At 39.0% G+C, this 22877-nt stretch overlaps 1 protein-coding gene and 1 non-coding gene across 20 annotated transcripts in view; one reads left to right on the top strand and one right to left on the bottom strand.

Annotated features, from left to right (window-relative positions):
* Window positions 1-22877, bottom strand: part of KCNMA1 (potassium calcium-activated channel subfamily M alpha 1) — an 879166-nt gene that overhangs the window by 151673 nt on the left and 704616 nt on the right. For 6 of the 19 annotated variants that reach the window (XM_029059250.2, XM_039911557.1, XM_039911558.1 and 3 more), the window contains exons 16-20: window positions 19224-19292; window positions 16136-16147; window positions 7686-7772; window positions 4715-4791; window positions 1171-1179 (exon numbers count right to left, since the gene is read on the bottom strand). In XM_029059250.2, coding sequence (XP_028915083.1) covers window positions 1171-1179; window positions 4715-4791; window positions 7686-7772; window positions 16136-16147; window positions 19224-19292 — 254 coding nt within the window. The remainder of the gene's footprint in view (window positions 1-1170; window positions 1180-4714; window positions 4792-7685; window positions 7773-16135; window positions 16148-19223; window positions 19293-22877) is intronic. The other 13 variants (XM_029059252.2, XM_029059253.2, XM_029059259.2 and 10 more) reach the window with 3 other exon arrangements.
* Window positions 3895-4032, top strand: LOC114810637. Its single transcript, XR_003758332.1, has one exon. It is a non-coding gene; the product is annotated as a small nucleolar RNA SNORA7 (small nucleolar RNA).

The following is a 22877-nucleotide window of genomic DNA, read 5'->3' as shown; positions in this document are numbered from 1 at the left end:
TCCTTGTAGTCTCAGCAAAGAAGTCTTTCAAGCTGCACACTTTGAACCCCCAGGGTATCTTACATAAACAATTGGATTTGTCTTGGATAATCTTTAAGGAGAGATGTGTGTCACTAACTCTACTGCAAGAGAAACTATAAGGCCTTGGAAATAATTACCACTATAGAGTTCCTTTTATACTCTTAAGGGCATTTTAACTTTTGCATTCCTAGTTTACAGTTAATTATTGCCTAGGTCTTTCACATAGAGAGGCACTTATAAGAAGTACATTCTCTATAAAGTATCTATACAAAACATACAAAATTATTAATTCATACACATATACAAGTTTTGCATAAGTATATAAAAGTACGATATACTTTGATTTTTATATAGCACTTTTATTACCGAAATGTATATATGTAAATGCACCATACATCTTAATCTTTCTCTGTTCGTATATGTGTATATATCTATATCATCTATACCTATATTAATAGACGATATAGGTATAGATATAGATATGCTTGAAAAGGTATTTTGATCTCCAGTGCTGCTGAATTTGAAGGCCCAGCTGGAAAAAGAGAGATATCTATCTATCAATCCAGCTATAGATTTTTGATCACCACTGCTGCTGAGCTTTAAAGCCTAGCCGGGAAGATGTGGGGGAGGGAGAAATAGGGAGAGAGAGGGAGAGAGAGGAAGAGAGAGAGAGAGAGAGATCTAGCTAGGCTTTAAAGCTCAGATGCAGTGGAGAACAAGAATACCTTTTCAAACAGAAGTCTGCCAATGCACTTCACTCTCTAAGGCCTACAGAAGTATAGTGGTAATTACTCCAGGCTAATTGGTGGTCCCTACAAAGTAATGAGACAGGTCCAAAGTCATTTAAAGAAACACCATTGTCTTGGTCTTATTTTTAGTTTGAAAAATAAGACAGTGGTAGAAGCTGGTGGGGGTGAAAGGACAGGGCAGGAGAAGTGGAGAGGATGCATAGCTGCACCTTCCTTCCACGTGTTTTTCTGTGGACAGTGTTGAAGAATGAGAGAGGTGTGGGTATGATGTTACTGCTCCATGCAACATAAATATATATTAAAAAAAAGAACTGAAACTATACAGATATAAAAAAGAATCTTTTCTAGAGAAAGACAGGTTGGACCAGATTCTGGGCTACAGGGAACCCGTTTTACTCACAATAGATCACTACCAGTGTGCAGTTAAAATATAGTAGGGGCCGTGTTCCAAGGCAGCAAGAGAAAAAATAAATCAAAAATATGTCAATTGTCAGAGATTAAAGAAAATTCCTTCAAACACATCAATTTATACATGATCTGTCCCTGAGGGTTCCCCTTTCTGCAAGCTTAGAGGCTGGGAAAAAATATAAACAATTAGACCAGGTTGGTTAAACAGATGAAAGGAGAGAAGGGAAAAGCAAGTTGCTCAGAGAGCTTTCATCTCAGCACACCATTGGCTTTTCCCCCTCTCATTGAAGAGCTACATTAAAGTCAAAAGAAACGGAAAGGGTAAGCTACATAACCACCAAATGGCCAGCTACTAGTGCACAGAATTATAACAGTAGAGAATTTCTCCAGACAGTGTGACGTGAAAAATCAGGGCTCATCCGCTGGAGGAGGAAGGGTTAGAGAAAGAAAGGAGGGAGGAAAACTGGAGGAGGAAAGCATGGTTACTTTAATTATCCCTGCAATTGTGGAGATGAACCACTCTTCAGTGAATTATTAATACCCAGACTAACAAGTTTGGACAAATGGCTATGTGGGGCAGGTTCATTTCTAGACCATGACAATATAGACAGCGTGCCTTCAGCCAAAATGGGAGAAGGGGTGAACCCTCAAATTCATGACTAAATAATCCCAATTTTACAACTAGGTCTGAAAAGGGAAGTAATTAATGCACTTTTAATTAAGTTTTTTTTTCAAGGAAAACATGATTTTTTAAATTGTCCATTCACTTGTATATGGAGGGTGTTTTATTTCCAGTGATTCCTTTTATGCTTTCTCATCTGCATTTTTCCCTCTGTAATGCTTGCTGCTGTGGCTTTTTAATTAGAAAAAAAATATTTGGACAATTCACTTTGCTATCCAATATTAGCTTGACAGCCGAGACCCACACTGTGGCAGGGGGAAAAAAAAGACTTGTCATGTTTGCTTTAGCCTTGGAGAGACTGCATTTTTCTAGCAATTTGTGCTGCATATGACGAAGAATCATGTGCTTCACTAGCTGAACTAACTTTAAGGAAGATTAAGAGAATACAATGATTACCATGATGACAATCTTTCAAAAGTAGAGAGCTGAGGGTGGCTGCCACTTGTGGTATGGACTGAATCTAATGGGGGAAAAATTCCAAAGCATCAGATTCAGGTTTCTTTCTTGTCATTTTCTTTATTGGGAGCTATTAGGTTTCTTCTACATGACTTGTAGAATTATTGAGGCTTAGAGGTTCCATTTTGAGCCTCTTCCTCCAATATCAGCCCCTTATCCTTTAATTTCCCCTGGGTGGCCATATTGACATAAAAATGACAATTGCTGCCTGTGTAGATGGATGCTTGGCCTGATGCAGTACGTTACATACACTTTCGACAGCTTTGTGGCTTTGAGGCTCGAGGAGCTCCTCCTTTCTTCCTGGCAGTCAAGAAGAGGAACTCAGAGACTTTATGTTCTTAGAGAAGCAGCGTGGCTCAGTGGAAAGAGCACGGGCTTTGGAGTCAGAGTTCATGGGTTCGAATCCCGGCTCGGCCACTTGTCTGCTGTGTGACTTTGGGCAAGTCACTTAACTTCTCTGTGCCTCAGTTACCTCATCTGTAAAATGGGGATTAAGACTGTGAGCCCCACGTGGGACAACCTGATTCCCCTGTGTCTACCCCAGCGCTTAGAACAGTGCTCGGCACATAGTAAGCGCTTAACAAATACCAACATTATTATTATTACATGAATGAAACATGAGGTGGACAGTAGGGCCTCAGGTTCAAATAGTTCTTCTTTCCGGACCTTCAAAATGTCCACGCTGGGTGTCTCTATCCTGAATAAGAACTACGAAGGCAGAGCAAAATGCTCAACTAATCTGACAGAGCTGGCCATGTGTACTTTGGCCACTGAGTTTTTGCAAACTCTGGATTCACAGAGTGTGGGCCGATCGATTACAAAACTGATCACCCTGAAGGTAAAATGCAAAAATAGACCTTCGTATTCTTACATTTTGAGAAGAATCTACATCCATCTGTCTTACGATACTGAGCTGAAGGGGCTTTTGAAAGAAAGCCCTTAATGTCTACTTAAAACATGCCATTAAGTGGTTTAAGCTTGTTTTACCAACAGTTGCTCACTGAAGATGTACTGACCTAGATAACAGGACTGGGCTCTTTCTCTCACACAAAGTGGTCTGAGTTCATTTACCAAGCATGTGCATGTACATATTAATGAAAGCTATACATTGATTTACATCTAATTTTGCATTCAATGTACCTACCACCAAAGGGAGAATAGTTTTCCTTAAGTGTTCTTTGCTGTAGCTAGCATCATGTCTCTGGCTAGGAGAAGACTTAGAGCATGTATCAGTTCTCCAGGAAACAACTGAAAGTCCTCAACTGTGTCTCTATCTTTTCATTAAGTCCCTAAGGATAAGCAGTGTGGCCTAGTGGAAACAGCACAGATCTGGGAATCAGAGGACCTAGATTCAAAACCTGATTTTGCCACGTCTGCTGAGTGATCTTAGGTAAGTCACTTAACTTCTCTCTGCCTCAGTTACCTCATCTAAAATGGGGATTAAATCTCAGTCCCTCCTAGTTAGACTGCAAGCCTCATGAACGTCAGGGGCTGTGCCCACTATGATTAATTTGTATCTACCCCAGCGATTAGTACAGGGCTTGTCACCATAAGTATTAATGACTTACTGGAAGTAGAGCCCTCTCGGAGTCACAACTGGAGAGTTTCCAGTACTCTACCAGTTTTGACTAAGGGAGGGAGAGTTAGGTAGAGGCAAACCCATTCCATTCCTAGCTTGGGCAGTGACTGGAGAATGGAAGACAATCTGCTACAAGTCAAAACTCCCCTGTACTGGGCAGCAGTGGCATGGGAGAGACTCAATGACAGAAACTCAAGTTTATTTTGTGGAAGGAGGCAGTGGTAAACCACTTCCATATTTTTACCAAGGAAATCTGCATCCAGAACGACTGCAGATGGAGGTGGGGTGTTCTGGGAGAGATGTGTCCATGGAGTCTCTATGGGTCGGAGACGACTTGACAGCATAAGACAAGACTAGAAATAGCACAGGTCTAGAAGTCATGAGACTTAGATTTGAATCTTAGCTTCACCACCAGCTTTTCATATCATCTCAGTGAAGTCATTAACCCTTCTCTGAGCTTCAATTTCCTCATCCACAAAATGGGGAAAAGCTACATAGGGAGCCCAGTGTTGGACAGGGATTGTGTCTTATCTCTTAACCTTTAATCCACTTCAAGGTCTAGCATAGAGTAACTGCTTAACAAATGCCATAGTCTTTATTTTTTAAAACTAGAGAACAGTTATAATTGTCTTGATACTTCCATTTTACAGGTGAACCACATGATCTGTTTCAGGCGGTAGAAAATTTATCAATCACATAGAAATTTACTTACATTTTCTTTGTGCCACTGTTGAACGTGTATACATGAAAGAAAACCTAAGGTTTGAGAATCCCTCACAGGGACATGAAGTGAAGAGGAGGAGAAGAAATATTACTTACGCCGTTTGCAGCCACATTTTTTGATCCTTTTGGGATCTGTGATGTCATCATGACAGGCCTTGCAGTAAAAAAATGCCCTGGAGAGACAGAACAGAAAAACTGACACATTTCTTAATCCGCACAAATGAAATTAGTCCCATATTTCCCTCCTGCTACAGCGCCAAATTAATGAAACATGCCAACATTAATTTCCTCTCGACTTTGGAAAGGTTTAGACATTTGAAGATAAAAATGTTTGCTGCGAGACCATTCATTTCAAACACAAGCCTCTTCTAGCCAAGTTAGTGCTTCTTCAAATAAACTTCCATAACGGTAATTTGGAGAATGCCTGAAAATATGACACAGTAGATTGTCTCATTTGTCTTTCATCATTGAGAGCAACATCCAGTGCACCTCATCAGAACACATGTGGGCTTTGCCATTGGCAAGGAAGGAAGTCACTCAGATCTCCAGAATCCTGCAATATGGGATAAATATTTAAAGAGCCTGAGATTAAACCTGAAGACAGAAGACATTGCTCCCTGAGTACTACTTTTTTTCTTTTTGTCTTGGCCAATGATATCCAGTAAAAAAAGATAACCCAGAGAGAGTCTGTACTTCACAGAAATTGCTATAGTGCTCCCCACTCAAATTAAAAGAGCAACCTGACCCTTTCAGAGTACTTCTACTCTTAGTCCAAACTGTGGCCATGGAAAGAGAAGAAAGAAATGGTAGAGAAGGAAGGGTCAGTTCCAACAGTGTTATGTTATTAAATTCAACCAACCTTTCAAGGTACTGCCAAAGACAAACACAAAAACTCATCCTGATGCTTGCTATGTGCATGTGATATGCGGGTTATGCGTTCCATTAGAGCATTCCCTAATGGGGTTTGATAGTTTAATATAGTATAATACATCAGGAATTTAAAACCTAATAATTGATAGAGGAAAAGAACACATCAGACTGTGCAAGGATGACAGTTGTGCATTCTGAACGAAGTACTTGTCATATCCTTCCTCAACTACTGCATCAGCCTCCTCAAAAAGATCCTCTGAAACAGTGGTGCATTCTATTTTAACAACTATGGTATTTGTTAAACGCTTACTATGTACCAGGCACTGTACTAAGTGCCGGATTTGATAGCTCTCTAACAACTAGGTTGCTACAGAAACTTGTACAGTAATAAGTGGGGCTGAGAAAAAATTATATGCCTATTTTGGGGTTATGCAAAATTCTTTCCTTAATATATTTTGACTGTCTTCTAATCTCAATAAACTTGGTATATACCGAAAGTGGATAATCACTCAGTGTTGCAGGGGGGATGTTAGTTCCTTATGGGCAGCTGACATGAGAAGGAATGTGGCTTAGTGGAAAGAGCATGGGCTTGAGAGTCAGAGGTCGTGGGTTCTAATCCTGGCTTCTCCATTTATCAGCTGTATGACTTTGGGCAAATCACTTAACTTCTCTGTGCCTCAGTTACCTCATCTGTAAAATGGGGATTAAGACTGTAAACCCCATATGGGACAACCTGATTACTTTGTATCTCCCCCATTGTTTAGAACAGTGCTTGCCACTTAGTAAGGGCTTAAGAAGTCCTAGAAGTATGATCTTTTTTATTCTCCAAGGTGTTCTGTACAAAGTTGGCACTCAATAAATACCATTGACTGATTGATTGATAGATACCTCTTTTCTTTGAACTGGAGCAATTTACCAAGCATTTTTTTTTTCCCGAGAAACAGAAGAAAATCTCTCCATGATCTACTTTGCCTAAAAATTCAGGAAGGATGAGAAGATGAGGAGGAAACAGAAGTAACAACCACAGTATGCGAGTCCCAGTTGTCAGTTCTTCGTTTCTTCACTTTTCCACCCTGTTTGGAATGGATCTCCTTCCAGAGAAGAAGATAACAGTCCAATCCAACATGCCGGCATTAAAAGTAGATTGATCAATTTTGCCAAAATATCTGGAAGTCTTTTTCAAATGAGAATAGTCTTTGGTTCTTGGGGCTGGTCATGTTTCCATTCCTATGAGTTGAGGGGTTTTGAGGTCCCTACTTCTGAAATACTGGGCATGGGCTTTTGATTTGCTTTATGCTCTCAGGTATTCACTTTTTCTTGTTACAGATGAGGGGGTAGACTAACAATACATACCGTATCAGAGCAATGTACTTTTCCTTGACAGAGCAAAACAAACAAAAGCACACTGTTAAGTTCTGTTATAATCTCTAAAGTGTCCTCTGTAGTTTTCTGCAAACTTTATCCATTTAAAATCCCTTATTGGCAGTTCACTCTCTAGCTCAGCCTGGTGTCCTAGCTGATTGTGTATTTTAGAGTATCATAAAGCAATTAAATGAGACTTATTGCCTAATCCAATTAGTAATATTTTTAAGTGCTCACTGGGTTCATAGCAGTGTAGTAAGCACTGGGGAGAGAATGAAAGAAGTAGAAGTCAAAGTAAAAAATGGATTTGAGCCACTGCATCAAGTTTTTGACTGGTCACTTAAACATCAATAGCCATTCCTTAATGGTGTGACCTCTTAAGTACACAATTACTTTTACTTCCTGACATTTGGTAATTCAGGCTCTCCCACTGAATGACTGCTAGGATGTCATTTTGTAGTTATGGTGTCCTGGGAGCCATCAAAGCTTTGGTCTGTTGAAGTGGTTGTTTAGCCACGAAGAAAACCACTATTGCCTTTGATTATTGGTAGACCAGTATCTGAATTGGCTCTATCAGGACAAGCAGATAGAAAGTAGAAGATTGTCAATTTTATTTGGACTATGTGATTCATGGGGAGGACTGATTCAGGTTAATTCAGGACTGAAATTCAAAAAATTAAAATATCTTTCTACTAGCTTGTCCAACCAGGTACACGTTCTCAAATCATGTGAAATTCAGTGGGGTAGGAACAGTGGAAAATACAAAAGTATTACATAATTTGGTAAGCAACTTTGAGATGAATGAAGCAGAATGAGAGAAAAGTATAGACTTTACCTTTTAACTTCTTTGGCATCACTTGCAATGAAGAATCCTAAAGTACCTTCTTGAATCTTCAGATGGTTTCCAGGGTTGATTAATATGCTGCTCAGTGAAACACAAATAAGCAAAGATGGAACATCTGTGAGAACAAATCTCATAGAACTTTTTAGGCTACATCATATTCCTATTCATTATAGGGAGCACATGAGGCAGGCAGGGCTATAAGGATATCCAAACCCAAACTTGCAAATCTGTGCCCGAGACCACGGCCCTAACAATTCACCAGCAGAAGTTCCAATATGAATGCTTTTATTCAACTCTTATTTGGTTTCTTTGTGTACCAAATTTATAACAGTGTGCTTCTTCAAGAAAATGAGGAAACCGAGATGCCGGTGCCGTGGTGTTTTTGCTGGGGCAGCTTGCTTTGCCAATTTAGGTATGTGAATTGGATACATATCTTATAGGGTCAGTGTTTCAAACCCTCTGCCCCAAGAAATTACTGCTGCAAGTCACTGAAGAGTAGCTCTGCTCAAATAACAGATTGTAAGCTCATTGTGGGCAGGGAAAATGTCTACCAATTTTGTTGTATTGTACTCTCCCAAGTGCTCAGTGCAGTGTTCTGCACAACAATAAATTCTCAACAACTATCATAGATTGATTGATAAAGTGTGATTTTCACTTGAATGACAATGGGATCCCTATATGTATAAACATATATCCACACATAATATATTAATGAGGGGAATGGTACAAGACAACTATTGCGGAGAAAAACAGAAGATCTGCATAGCACCTAGGAAATAAGAATCAATACACAACCCATGTAGGAAAAAAAACAAGATTCACCATCCTAGGTAAGGCACACCTGCTAATTTAAAAGGTAGATGTCAATCTGAAGGTGACAGAAATAATATAATATTGTCTAAGAAATGCTGTTTTCAATAAATAAAATTTTCTAAAATCCCAACTAGCACAATACATTGGTCCTATCCTTACTGTTCAAAAGGGAAACAAGACTCTAAGTATTCATTGATATATTTAAAAGGGGGGCTGAACTGGTACATAACTTAGGAAAAAAATCAAGGGAACCTGTTGATTGCCTGACTTCGGGGGATTCATTTTCATTCTTTGCAAATCTAAGAGTAGATTGAGGTAAAGTTTAAAATGGGCTAAAGAAAAATGACCCAAGGGGGCTTATTTGGAAAGATGTTGAACATAGCAATAAATGAATTGGATGCATTACTTTGATTTGCAAAATCTGAGCATTTGAGTTAATATTTTGAATTAGCCTAAGGGAAGTTAAGTAAAGAACCTAGCAAAATAAGATGATGTAGTCATGTGCAATAATACAAAATTGACCTTAGTGGAATCCTGTTGCGCAGGAAGATCTCTAGCAAGGCTCTTCTCAAAAAGGGAATGGTTTGTGGTGCCATGAATTCACAATAAACCAAGAATGAGATATGTGAAAGAAAGTTAATCATTCATTCAATAGTATTTATTGAGCGCTTACTATGTGCAGAGCACTGTACTAAGCGCTTGGGATGAACAAGTCGGCAACAGATAGAGACAGTCCCTGCCGTTTGACGGGCTTACAGTCTAATCGACTAGTCAATCTTATTACCAGCTAAATGATACCATAACCCCAATGATGAGTTGACGCTCCTGGCTCCTACTAAACAGTTCAAATGACTAGTCATAGTTCAGAAAAGGTCAGGTCTTCACTGATGACATGACAGGCCACCACCAAAACATACTTTCAAAAAAAAAACCTCACAACTTAAGTACAGTATATCAATTATGTTTCCATACTATTAAATAAATCCAAACCATGGGCATTTTTCTTAAGGCCACCACGATTTAGGATTCTAAACTGAGCACACTGGAATCATATATATCACATACTCCACAAGATTGGTGCAAATCAACCCCAGAGAAGTCAGTTAATTTAGGTGCATCCTTAAAGATGATAAAGGGTACCCTTAGATCAGCGCTCATTTTACAGGAGTTAAAAAAGCTATTGAATGACACATTAAATAGTCTATGATGATCTTAACAATGAAAATCAAAAAAGAATCCTGACACTCATCAACTCTGTGGTGACATGTAGATGCAAAACAAGCTTCTCAAATAATGTGGAGTATTTCTTTTCCCACATAATACACTTCATTACTTAATATCCCAGTAATTGAGAAACCAGTGTCATTCTAGAAGACAAAATGGCATCATAATTCTTACAAGTAAATCATTTCCTCTACTTCTCTCAATTCCTCTTTGCAAAGTGAATGACAGTTGGTGGAAGCTAAATATTTCTATTGTAGGTAGGGTTTATTTATGTGACTAACAAAAGTTTTAGTTCTAATGGGACATTCTTGTTATTTATCAAATGACTCTGTGATGTATGCAGATTAAGCAAAGTCCTACCAGGTCCCAAGAAACACCTTTTGGGCAGGCCAGAAATTCTCCTGGTGAAATTCTAAAAGATATCCTTCTGGCAGTGCTAATCATCTCCAACTTTTGGTGATTATTCCAGTGTTTCTTTTACAATGACAGCTTTATTCGTTTCAATCACAGAGTACTACAATGTGACTAAGAAGAAGTTTGAGGTGAGCAAGTTGTAATAGCTGCATGTCTCAAACTCCACCACCTGCCCAGATCATCTCTGCCTATGCCCATTCCCTCCCCCTCTTATTCCCTTTGCATTGTAGCTCCTAGTTGTCCAGCTAGCTTCTCACATTACAGAAAGATCCTCCCACCAATATTTTACTCTTAAGATAAATGTGTTCTCATTTCTATTCCAAGAAGAAATACAAAGTAAAATGAACCCCAGGGATGTGTTAACAGTTTTGAACTGGACCTCCATTCTTTGTCAAACGTCAAGGGTTGAAGGGATCTTCTAAACCCTCCTTCACATGAATTTCCCCTGCTCAAGAACTCCCACTCAACAGCAAAATCTGTTTTATCTGAACTTGTCTCTTTCAAACTTTTCTAAAATTCATCCTCCTCAAGCAAGTCTACCCTAATTAATTCCCAAACCCCAGAGTAGTACCAATTCAATAGTCACCCTTTATTTATTTTCTTTCTGTCCTTAGCATTCATGTAAACCTATGGGTTTTTTTGGATATTTATATATTATTTAACAACTTCATCCTGGAATTTTGATGTACTATGCATTGGATCTTTGTTCTTCTTCCTGTTCCCATGATCTTAGTAGATATAATTGTCTATTTATCTTCCCCATTAGATTGTAAGATTTTTGAGGACAGGAAACATGATTCTTGCTTCTTTTCATTCATTCATTCATTCATTCATTCATTCATTCAATCGTATTTATTGAGCGCATACTGTGTGCAGAGCACTGTACTAAGCACTCAGTAAGTACAATTCAGCAACAAATAGAGACAATCTCTGCCCATAACGGGCTCACAGTCTAGAAGGGGGAACAGTGACATCGAAACAAGTAAACAGGCATCAGTATGATCATTATAAATAGAATTATAGATATATGCATATCATTATTAATAGTAAATAAAATTATAATTATATATATGTACATATATACACAAGACCTGTGGGGTGGTAGGGGAGAATAAAGGGAGCGCGTCAGGGCAATAAGGAGGTGAGTACTTTTCAATGTTTAGTATGGGGCTTTGGACCCACTAGGTACTCAGTAAATACTGATTTATTGAAGTCCTCTGAAATATGATCATTTTATAATTTTAGTCCCAAAGGAATAACTTCTTAGTGAAAAAGTAAAGTTCAGTGAAGTACACTGTCATGATTAAACCACTGGATCAGTCTCCAAACTCATCCTCCTGCCTCCAGCCTCCCCTATTTAATTCAGAGTTCACATTGTTGTCATGACCAGCACATGTTTCTCCACTGCTCTGAAACTGCCCCTCACCCTCTGTACCTAAAAATGGTCTTTTTTTATTAGCTTCGAGGCTCTCCACAAGCTTTTTCCATCTTACATATTATGCACGCTTTGTCTGCCACCTTCCAGTTCATGCTCTTCCCTCTTCCCAAGCTCACCTTCTAACGGTACCTGATACTAGATTCTGCTTGTTTTTATTGTATTTATTAAGCACTTGTTATGTGTCAGGCACTTTTCTAAGCTCTGTGGTAGACACAAGCTTATCTGGTTGGACACAGCCCCTGCCCCAAATGGGGCTCACAGTCTTATCCTCCATTTTACAAATAAGGTAACGGAGGTACAGAGAAGTTAAGTGACTTGCCCAAGGTAACACAGCATACAAGTGGCCGCCCTAGCATTATGACCCAGGTTCTTCTGACTCCCAGGGCCATGGTCTATCCACTAGGCCATGCTGCTTCTCCAGTACCCTACCCCAATCCTTGGTCTCTCTTTCTTCCCCCTTGAACTATGCCAAACGTCTGCCACTCCATCTTCAAAGCCCTCCTAAGAGTTCACTACTTCAGAGAAAAGTTCCATGATTAATTCCCAACATCCCTAATTGTACCGACCCATCAGCCACCCTTTATACCCATCCTCAGTACTGACATATGACTATTTAATTGTGCAATAAATGATTTAGCCCTGCTGTTGACCCAGTGGCTCCGGGAATCAGGCGATCCAAGCTCCACTCTAGGCTCCGATACTAGGGGAATGCCTGCTAGGGTTATGTCACTAGTAGTCAGGATTTCTGCCCAAAGGAGCCCCAGTGGTGCTCCGTAAAATGAACAAGCCTCTAACAAATTCTGGAAAATAGCAGATAATGTGGGTGGCATAGATCCCAGAGGCTACCAAGTTAATCACCTCCTGGACCATGGCAGTGGCTACTTGAGTGACAAATTGGTCTTGCTTGGTTAAACAACCTTTGTGTGCACTTCACAGTGTGCTGAACCCCTGGTCATCTACACTTCACACTCTCTACTCAGTGGAGGGCAAGAGAGTGAGAATGGCTCTGCACAAGCCATTATCACTATGATAAATTGCTTTGTGCAGACACTTTGACCAGAATTCTAATATCCGAGGCTCACTCTACATTCTTGAAAGGAGACTCCATAAGTGTTTTCAACTACTTACTATCATCGGGGCACATTCATTCTATTCCTACCTGCATCTTGCTCTTCTTTCTGTTACCACTATTTATAAAGCTTTAACGTCTGTCTGTCCCAATAGACTGTATTTTCTTTGTGGGCAGAGATCGTGTCCTTAGCTCCCGCTTCACTTCTTGTGCCTTTTTCCCACCACTCTCATTGTCGACCTCTTGGCTCATGCCTTCTTTCCTATCTGGAACTTCTGCCCACTTCACTTCAAGGAAACCACCGGTCTCCCTATCATCATAGCTCTTCTGAAGTTACATTTCCTCCAGGAGGTCCACCCTGATCTCAGCTCCCAACCCCAATTTCACCCCAAATGGTACTTTGGCAACTCTATACATTAAGCTCCTTGTGAGCTGGGATCATGTCTACCAACTCTATTGTATTATTCTTTCCCAAGTGCTTAGTAGTGCTCTGTACTCAAGTACTATTCATTGACTGATTAATTAAGCCCATGGATACTCACCTCATAGCATTTAAGTACATATTTCTTCCTTCCATATGTAATGCATTTTAAGATCTGTCTTCCTGACTATTTGAGGGATCAATAGTCCCTCAAATTAAATTCCATTGCACTCTACAAAGGGTATAGTGCAACGCTCTCTCGTGTGAAGCAGCATGGCCTACTGAAAAGGGAGACCTGGGTTCTAATCCTAGCTCCATCGATTGTTTGCTGTGTGACCCTGGAAAAGTCACTTAACTTCTCCTTATCTCAGTTTCCTCACCTGTTGAATGTGGATGAAATGCCTGTTCTGCCTTCCTTTTAGTCTGCGAGACCCATGTGGGATTCGCATTGTGTCCGACTTTCATTCAGTCGTATTTATTGAGTGCTTACTGTACTGCAGAGCACTGAACTAAGCGCTTGGGATGTAGAATTTGGCTATAGAGACAATCCCTGCCCAACAGCAGAGACTTGATTACCTTATATCTACCCTAGCCCTCAGTACAATGGTTGGCACTTAATAATCAGTTGACCAATCCAAGGTATTTATGGAACGCTTACTATGCACAGAACACTGTACTTAGCACTTGAGAGAGAACAATACAATGGATTTGGCAGAATAGGTGCTAACAAATACCACAATTATTATTTTTATTATCATTATTATTATTGCACCCAGAATCACTGCTCAATAAATATTATTCATTCATTGAACAGTTGTTTAGTACAACACTCAATAGGCTCTGAAGTACTACACTATTTCTCACTTTGGTCAACAACTAAATATTCTGTCTGGCTGCCTTTCTTAAGTCTGTGTTTTTGAGTGGCAGGGAAAGGCAGCTGAGGAGAACGAGGGAGTTTTCACTGATATTTGAAAGAAAAACTTCAGTTAGCTCTTTTCAAATTGTTGAGCAAAATTTTAGCCCCATTTGAAAATGGTTTTGGGTGCATTTGAGTTTACACTTTCACTTTGTGTTAGATGTACTGTACCTTTTCACGGGCATTAAAGACTATAACACTATTACATTAATACCTCTACTGGTAAAATAATAGCTGGTAATAAACAATTTGCATGTAACAAGTTAATGGAGCATCATTAACTGGAGTAAGCATAAATTAAAAGTAATAGGGCAACCATCTAAAACCCTGGTTTCAAGCTGCACCCTGCAGAGTGGGCCTGCTACATATTTCTATGTTGTTTTCAATTTCTACAGAGATTTCAAATCAGTTCTACTCCTAAGGGTGCCCCAGCAAAGTGGAAAGTGTTATTGCAGAGCCTAGTAAGTGAGGAGACAGTTTTAAAGCTTGCAAGCCCCATAATGCCCTCCCTCTTAGGGTACTATTTGTTTCTTCTGGGTGTTAAGCTATGTTCTGGTGTGCAGTTCTATGTACCTCTACATAGAACATCCTACTAGATCTCCAAAGGATACAAAAAGACACAATTTCACTTTACATGCTACAGGAAATTCAAACCAAGTTAACCACATATACACAGAACAACAAAGGTTGCTCCCAGGCGTTTAAATCTTAATCCAAAATATTTTTCTAGGTGATGAAAATAAGGATTTTTCTGGTCTTGCATAAGGAAATCTTAGTCATTTTCAAAAGAAAGATTTTAAAAGATTCTTGGGAAGATGGGGAAAAATGATTCACACAAGTAGAAGTACATAACCTATGCAGAAGTGTGATGATTTGCTCTGGGAGCAAGCCATATCACTTTGCACCAAACCTTTTGACATTAATCATGCTTACATAAGGAACATGCCTCCACCACAGGGAAAGATTACTCAAAAGTCAAAAGCCAAAACTAGAGGTGCAACCACTGCATATCCTTGAAGATGCAAAGTGTTGCAGTAACTTCTCTGCAGTTGGATCATATCAATAATGCCAAACTGACAGGAAGTCACCTCTTTTCACAAGTATTTTTAGAAACACAAAAGAGTAAGACTCTAAGAGGAAACATACACACACACTCACAAACGAGAACAGGACAAGATAGGACAACAAGGCTTAGAAAGATGAAAAGAAACAACTTGACGGAAATGTTAACATGGTATGGTTATAACAGAAACCTGTCAAACAATTACGTTGGCTGAGCTTAATCTGCCTTTTAATAATCCTATCAAAGAAGATTTGATAGGTCATGCTTCGTGCAATACATAGCAGCAGTTAAACAGGATACAGGCAAAAGATGAGCTCAAAACAAGGTCCATTAAGGATTATGCAAAACACATTTAAAGATGAGAAAATTACCATGCATTTGTTTGGATAAAATATATTCATCCAATAAAACAACTGTGCACAAAATTTTCTATGGTTCCTTTGGTATTAGACTACAGAAATTTCACTGGATCCTGAACAGGAATTAAACCGCTCAAAAATTTTATCAACAAATCAAATCAAGACAATGCTCCCTGCTAGAAGCAGAAGTAAGGAGAAATGTAATATGCCCTGTTAAAAAAAAGTAGTTTCAAGAAAGACATAGGAAGGGAAAGAATGTAGAGGTATAGAGATGATATGTACACAAAATGGTATCACAAAATCTGGAGAACACTGAGAACACATAAATACACTACAATAACAGACGAACTATGAGGGGACACTTCATAGTCTTAACATGATTCAGCTGTGAAACTAGTTCAATGACAGTTAAAAAAAAAGATTGCGGTCTATTCATAAATTTAAGTTTTCTGCAAAGAAGTTAGTGCATGATCCACAAGTACTAACAAATAAAACACATTAATGCAGCTAGAAATTGCTACATATTTTAAATGGGATCATATATATAAATATACATATATATATATAGTTATAGACTGTTATAATCATATATATATATATGTACACATATATATGCAGATAGGTGTTATCTTCCTGAATTCTTGACAATGGGTTAGTCCTGAAGTTAGAAGGAGTGAAGGTAGGAGGGTTGAGGTTGAAAGGAAAGTTAACGAAGAGGGCATACCGCTTTCGACTTCTGCAAACGACAAGAAAAACATTTCAAATCAAACATTTTTATAAGAAATTGACTTATACCAGAAGGAATAAAGTTACAAAATATCCTCCATTTCAATTTCTTTAAAGAACATAATGAAATGCAAAATGTTTATTTTTCTTTTGAGAATGAGGACAAAAATGGTGGAATGAGAAATTGAACAAAGAAATAAAATGGGTGAGAGGAAGGGGCACATGGGGAAAAAGAGGCACATTTTGGATTTTAGTATCTCATTACTAAGAAATGGAAAGAGAATAAGAAGGGAGACCATGAGAAATAGACCATGTGCCCAAGATAATTTTAAAGAAAATGAAAATAATCATCAGGGGAATGATAGAGATTTGGATTGTATCTTCACACTTTGAATGGTTATTGAGCATTGATGAGTCCCTGTGTTGATCTCAAATGTATTTATCCATGTTGTCCAGACACATCTCTTCCACAAGAGCTAAATTATTTCTACAACTAAATCAAGAGGCATTTTGCATTAAAGTTTGGGAGAGCATAGAGGAAAAAAATCCTTAAAAAAACTTACCTTAAAACCTATTCCTATTAATTTTTCCAAACATGATCTTTTTAGGTTTGGAAAATATGTGAAGTACTCTAATGACCACATGAGAGCAATGAAAATAAAATTTGATTTCAACAAAGAGAATAAACTTGTTTTGTTGCTCTTACTGTTGTGGTTATGCTTTGTTCCCTGTAGTGAAATATTAGGACCACTGATTTCAACCTAGAACTTGAGACAAGATTAATCTTCAAACTTTTTTAGTAAGAGATCAATTAACCTATTTCTACATTTATCCAAATGGCTAGTTTTGGTAAACATAGTCTATAATTTCATAGCAAACCCTAGTTTAACTGTGGTGTAGTATGTTTTATCCATAGTGTAGCTTGCCATGGTTCTTACTTCAGGTCCCATTCTTCACCTGTTTCTCTTCTATATGGGCAATGATTGCAAATAGAACATGGTACGGTAGAGGTAGATAGCACTTTGGCATACCCTTAAAAGAGATGGCACTTCATGCTCCCGTTCTATAGGGCAGGGTGCTGCAATTTACCCTTGCTATTGCCTTACTTCATAGGAAATGTTAAAGACAATTTTATGAGCCAAGATAAATCATGGCTAGTCTGTCTCAGTAACTGCTGCTGCTTTATTACCTTGTCTAAACATAAATAATACTAAGAGAACAATTTAGTCTTATTAATTCTGTGGTGGAGGAATGGGGCTTAAGCCCCCTTGAGTGAATCGAAAACAATTCAGAAGAACAATTCAGGAAACAATTTGGGTTTGAAAAACTAGCAGTGGCATGGAAATAACCTCTAGCATCTCCTGTGTCACCACACATTTCTCTTCTTTCAACAGGGTGGTGAAAAGAACAGCCAATAATGATGCAGTCTTATAGAGACACTTAAGCACTTGACAGCTGAAATTCATGTTTACTCAAGAGAATTCCAGTGTTCCTTAAATAGGAAGAGATTATTTGACAAAATGCTAGAATGTTCATATGTTTTTGGATACAATCTGCCCTTGCCAATGTACCAAACCTTTTCATAGTAATAGATTTCAGTTTTCCAGCTTAGAAATAAGCAACAATGGCGCAGTGGAAAGAGCATGGGCTTTGGAGTCAGGGCTCATGAGTTCAAATTCCAGCTCTGCCACTTGTCAGCTGTGTGACTGTGGGCAAGTCACTTAACTTCTCTGTGCCTCAGTTCCCTCATCTGTAAAATGGGGATTAAGACTGTGAGCCCCACGTGGGACAACCTGATTCCCCTGTGTTTACCCCAGCGCTTAGAACAGTGCTCTGCACATAGTAAGCGCTTAACAAATACCAACATTATTATTATTATTATTGATAACTTTATTTTTAATTTTATCCAAGTCAGAAAACCTCTTAGAATAATAATGGGTTTAGGTAAAACAATTTTTGGAAACAAAAATATGAAAGCATTATTTAGATGTTAAAAGCTCTCATCTTATATTGCATCTAATATTTCTTTAGTGGATTGTGCTTTAATGAGCCATATTTTCCCAGTCCTAAACTACCCTCTACTTATAAAACAGACACCTTTATCCTCTTTCAAGCCACTAGAGTCCTAGTCAGTAAGTAATTTCTCAGTGGACTCAACCTTAAATACAGCTTCAAAAAATGTATACTGTGATGCAAGAAAGTAGTTTGAACTTAGGGAGAATCTGGTTCAACACAAAGATCCTCTGGTTGAGGAAATGATTGGAATATTTTCTGGTTAAAAAAAAGGAGGTATCAGAGGGAATATTCATTATTGTTTCCAAAAGAGTTGGAATGTGTCCAACAGCCAAAAAACAGAACACTATATTTCAACTTTCTTATATTTTAAAGAATAATTCCTTAAGAACAATATATCTTCAAGACATTAAAATGGCATCATGATGATGGAGACAGACAAGCTCACCGTGTCGCCTGACCACTACCATATATCACCATGCTATAGACTCCAACCAGGCCTATTCCTGTGTCAGTTTGACTTCCACATAATTAAGAGTGAAATAATTAAATGCAGTACTTATGTGATTTTAAGCTCCTTGGAAAAGAAACTGATCATTTGCACCTGGGCTTTATAGTTGCACAGAGAGAAGTCCATATAATACAAAATGGGTTGCCTGGAATTTGGTTATAAAAAGGTGATTTATTCCTACCTACTCACACCAGAAGATTCCTGAGCTAATCATCTGTCCACTTTATCCAGAGGTGCTTTATCACATGGCCTTCTTAACAGGAAGTTGAGCAAATCAGATTACAAATATTGTAGGATTTTTTTCCCTTGTTTTGTTTTTGTTTTTGCTGTCTGGGGAATGAGTTAGTAAGAGGGAGCCGGAGGGATGGGCATGCACCTAGATGCTCAGGTAATCTGCTGATTTGAAAATGATAGCTATATAGAAAATCCATGCTTACACTAGTTTGGAGAGTGTCCCTGGGTAAGGGAAGGACTGAACCACCTCAAAAAGGAAAACAATTTAAAAAGAAGCAGAGTAAATGGCCTGAGGTGCAATGTCAGCTGTTGAGTCTAAGCTACTTACCGGCTTTCGCGATTGGCCGACTTGTATTCTATGGCTATCATTAAGAGTTTTAGCTTCACAAAGCACAGTCTGCAACAAGAACGGAGAAACCTTACAGTCAGTACTTCTGAATGATTAAAGCTATATATAACACTGTTAACATCTTTCCATTTACTAATGCAAACATTGTCTGTGGAGATTCTCCTTTTACAGTGCTCTGCCAAGGGGGTGACATCTTCTGTATCACTCCCATTAACCTGCTCTCTCACAAATGATAAGGTGCTAAATGTTAAAAGAACAATTTCCGGATGACTAAACATCTATTTCAAGGGGGGATATGGCCTGGGGTTTTAAAACGAGCGAGATTCATTAGTCCTACATACTGTAGCAAAATGGAACTATAACGGGAGGGAGGTATTTGGAGAAGCTAAGCCTGTTATTTGTTTAAATTTCAGTCTTGTACTTAAAAGCCCCTTGTTGGTACTCCAGGTGAGCCTACTGCACCCAGGATGAAGATGATACACAGTCTTGGAGTAATTATACAACATTTTCCCATTACTCGTTGATTACTGTATCAGTACAGCCTTGATTACTGTCTTAGCCTCCTTGTTGACCTCCCGACCCTCTCCATTCCAGTCCATACTTCACTCTGCTGCCTGGATCATTTTCTACAAAAATGTTCCGCCCACGTTTCCCCACTCCTCAAGAACCTCCAGTGGTTGCCCATTCACCTCCACATCAAACAAAAACTCCTTACCGTCAGCTTCAAAGCATTCTATCACTTTGCTCCCTCCTACTTCACCTCAGCTACCCTTCTACTACAACCCGGCCTGCACACTTCACTCATCTAATGCCAACTTACTCATTGTATCTTGATCTCATTTATCTTGCCACCGACCCCTCACCCACGTTCTGCCACTGACCTGGAATGCCCTCCCTCTTCGTATCTGACAGACAAAGTCTTATTGAAGACACTCTCCAAGAGGCCTTCCATGACCAAGTCCTCATTTCCTTTCTCCTCACTCCTGCTGCATCACGCTGTTTTTCTCCCTTTAGTCACCCCACCCACCTCAGCCCCACAACACTCCAGTGAAAGCTCAATGTCGGCAGAGAAGGCATCTGTTATATTGTACTCTTCCAAGCACTTAGTACAATGCTCTGCACACAGTAAGTGCACAATATATACAATTGATTGGTTAATTGATTAATTGACTTATTCCACACCAGTTCTATGGGCAGGAAATCAAGATCATACCTCCACTGTAGTCATCATTCTCCAAAGCAATTTTTGAGAGGAAAGGAAGGGGAATACAGTTCTCTAGCCTGGGAGTGAAATTTACAGCGTCACTAGCTGTTAGGAAGGGAAGTCTGAAAGTCCCAAACTCTGCAGACCTTTTGCAAGAATACCAAAGAATATGGAAAAGTTCAATCTGCCTTTGCTGTTGAGGAAACCCTGCATTCCATGGAATTTTATTAAACAGACATTTCCTGAATCCCTGTAAAAAACCTTTGTTACTCCAACATGTAGATGATTTGCAAGGGCCCTTATTAATGCAAGTGCATTTTAATGACCGAGAGTTTAGAATGATAATGAAGATGTTTTGAAAAATCATTTCATATATTCAACTGCATCAGGATAAGTCCCATGCTTAATTGAAGTCCCATGGAGCACTGATAGCATGTGCCCTTTATGGAGTTATAAATTATGGAGCTGAAATGGTTTTTAAAAATCTCAATAAGTTTATGCAATGTTTATGGAACCTAATTACTGGGTTAAATAACTACTTTCTAGCAAATAGTGTTAAACATAAAAAAAGATACTTTTTTTATTAAAATTATATGGGTCAAGGAAATGTTCATTTGCTAGTCTCTGATCGACAATTTCTCAAAATTTTGGCCTCAATATTTATCAAATTAAGAATCTCAACAGTACTAAATTAGCTTGAGTCATCGTTTCTTAAAGGTACCTTAGTAGTCTTAAAATATTTATTCCTTTCCGCAGATTGAGAAATTAACTCCCTCCTCAATACTGGGTTCAAGACTAATATATTTGAAAGGTGCCCTGATAATCTCCATGAATTCCTCTGAACCACCACTCCCAAGGTAGGTTATTTTTTTCCATTTTACATGCAAGGGAACAGAGCTAGTGTTCTTATGACTTTGTTGCTTTTTTTCCCCACTGTGCATCACTTTAAGGTAAACTGTGATTTTTTTCTCCTTATGCTGTACTACACTACTACACATTTTGTCATTTATTGTTGCATTGTACTCTCCCTAGTGCTTAGTACAGTTCTCTGCACATAGTAAGCACTCAATAAAAATGGCTGAATTAATGAATGAATTTATTTAGGTTAATGAAATGTCTCCTCTGGTTATATAGGCAACAGAGTCAAACCAAAAACTTCAGGAGCCAAATAATAAATTATTGACCTGGTGGAGAGACATCTTTGAAGTAGCTAAGTAGGGATTAGAATTTAGAGTTTAGAGGAACCTTATTCTCAACCTATTGCTTAATCCAGTAAGGGCAAGTGAGTACAGCCAAAATGAGGTAGGTATGACCATTAAATCATTACAATGGGCACAAATCTAGTGAAAGTACTTACTATTACTATTAATAATAATGATAATTGTGGGTATTTTTAGGAGTTTACGATGTGCCAGGCCCTGTACTAATCACTTGGGTACATGCAGGATAATCAGGTTGGACACAATCCCTGTCCCATATGGGGCTCGCAGGGTAAATAGCAGGAAGAAGAGGTATTGAATTTTTAGCAGGGAATGTTTCTGTTTATTGTTGCATTGTTCTCTGCCAAACGCTTAGTATAGTGCTCTAAACACAGTAAATGCTCAATAAATACCATTGAATGAGTGAATGAATCTCCATTTTACAGCTGAAAAACCGAGCCACAGATAAGTTAAGCGACTCGCCCTAAGTCACACAGCAGGCAATTAGTGGAGCTGGAATTAAAACCCAGGTCCTCTGACACTTGGGTCCATGGTCTTTGCAGTAGACTATGCTGCCTTGCGGCTAGGGCACAGCCTGAGGGTAGGTATATGAAGGTAGGTCATGAAAATGGAAAGATACTGATCAGAAGGTCAGATTTTACACCCAGCACCCAGGGACTGAGGAGGGCAAATACAATAAGTTGACTTGGCCACCTTGTATGTCTCTGAACTGTCAGTCTCAAGCACCCCAACACAGAGTGGATGCTCTAACCCCAGGTATGGATACACCACCACAACGATTGCAGATGGAGGTGAGACGTTCTGGGCGAGATGTGCCCATGGCGTCGCTATGCGTTGGACACGACTTGACAGTATAAGATAAGATGAGACAAGATGGATGCCTGCATCCTCTGTTGTAGTCTGCTACTTGCCTAGAATGATTTCAGAATCAATGTGCAGAGAAATCATGTGCAACAAATGCCAGCATGCCTTATATGGAGGTACCTGGAGTGTATGAAGACCACACTGCATTGAGTGGGTGGTAGTGAGGTGTGAGGTTCATCTTAGAGCACCGGGAGATATTCACCTCCCCCTCTACCCACACCCTTTTTACTCATGTCTAGTTTCCTCACTTGCCATTTCATTCCCCATGAACTCCTGGGTCTTTTCATCACTTCTAAAGCCCCCTAGCTATCTTTCCCCTCTCAAGACTCATTTCTGCAGGTAAAA

Source organism: Ornithorhynchus anatinus, chromosome 3 (assembly GCF_004115215.2).
Source record: "Ornithorhynchus anatinus isolate Pmale09 chromosome 3, mOrnAna1.pri.v4, whole genome shotgun sequence".
Classification (NCBI taxonomy): domain Eukaryota; kingdom Metazoa; phylum Chordata; class Mammalia; order Monotremata; family Ornithorhynchidae; genus Ornithorhynchus; species Ornithorhynchus anatinus.
Note: the sequence above shows the minus strand (reverse complement) of the source record. Positions and strands in the feature narration are given on the sequence as shown.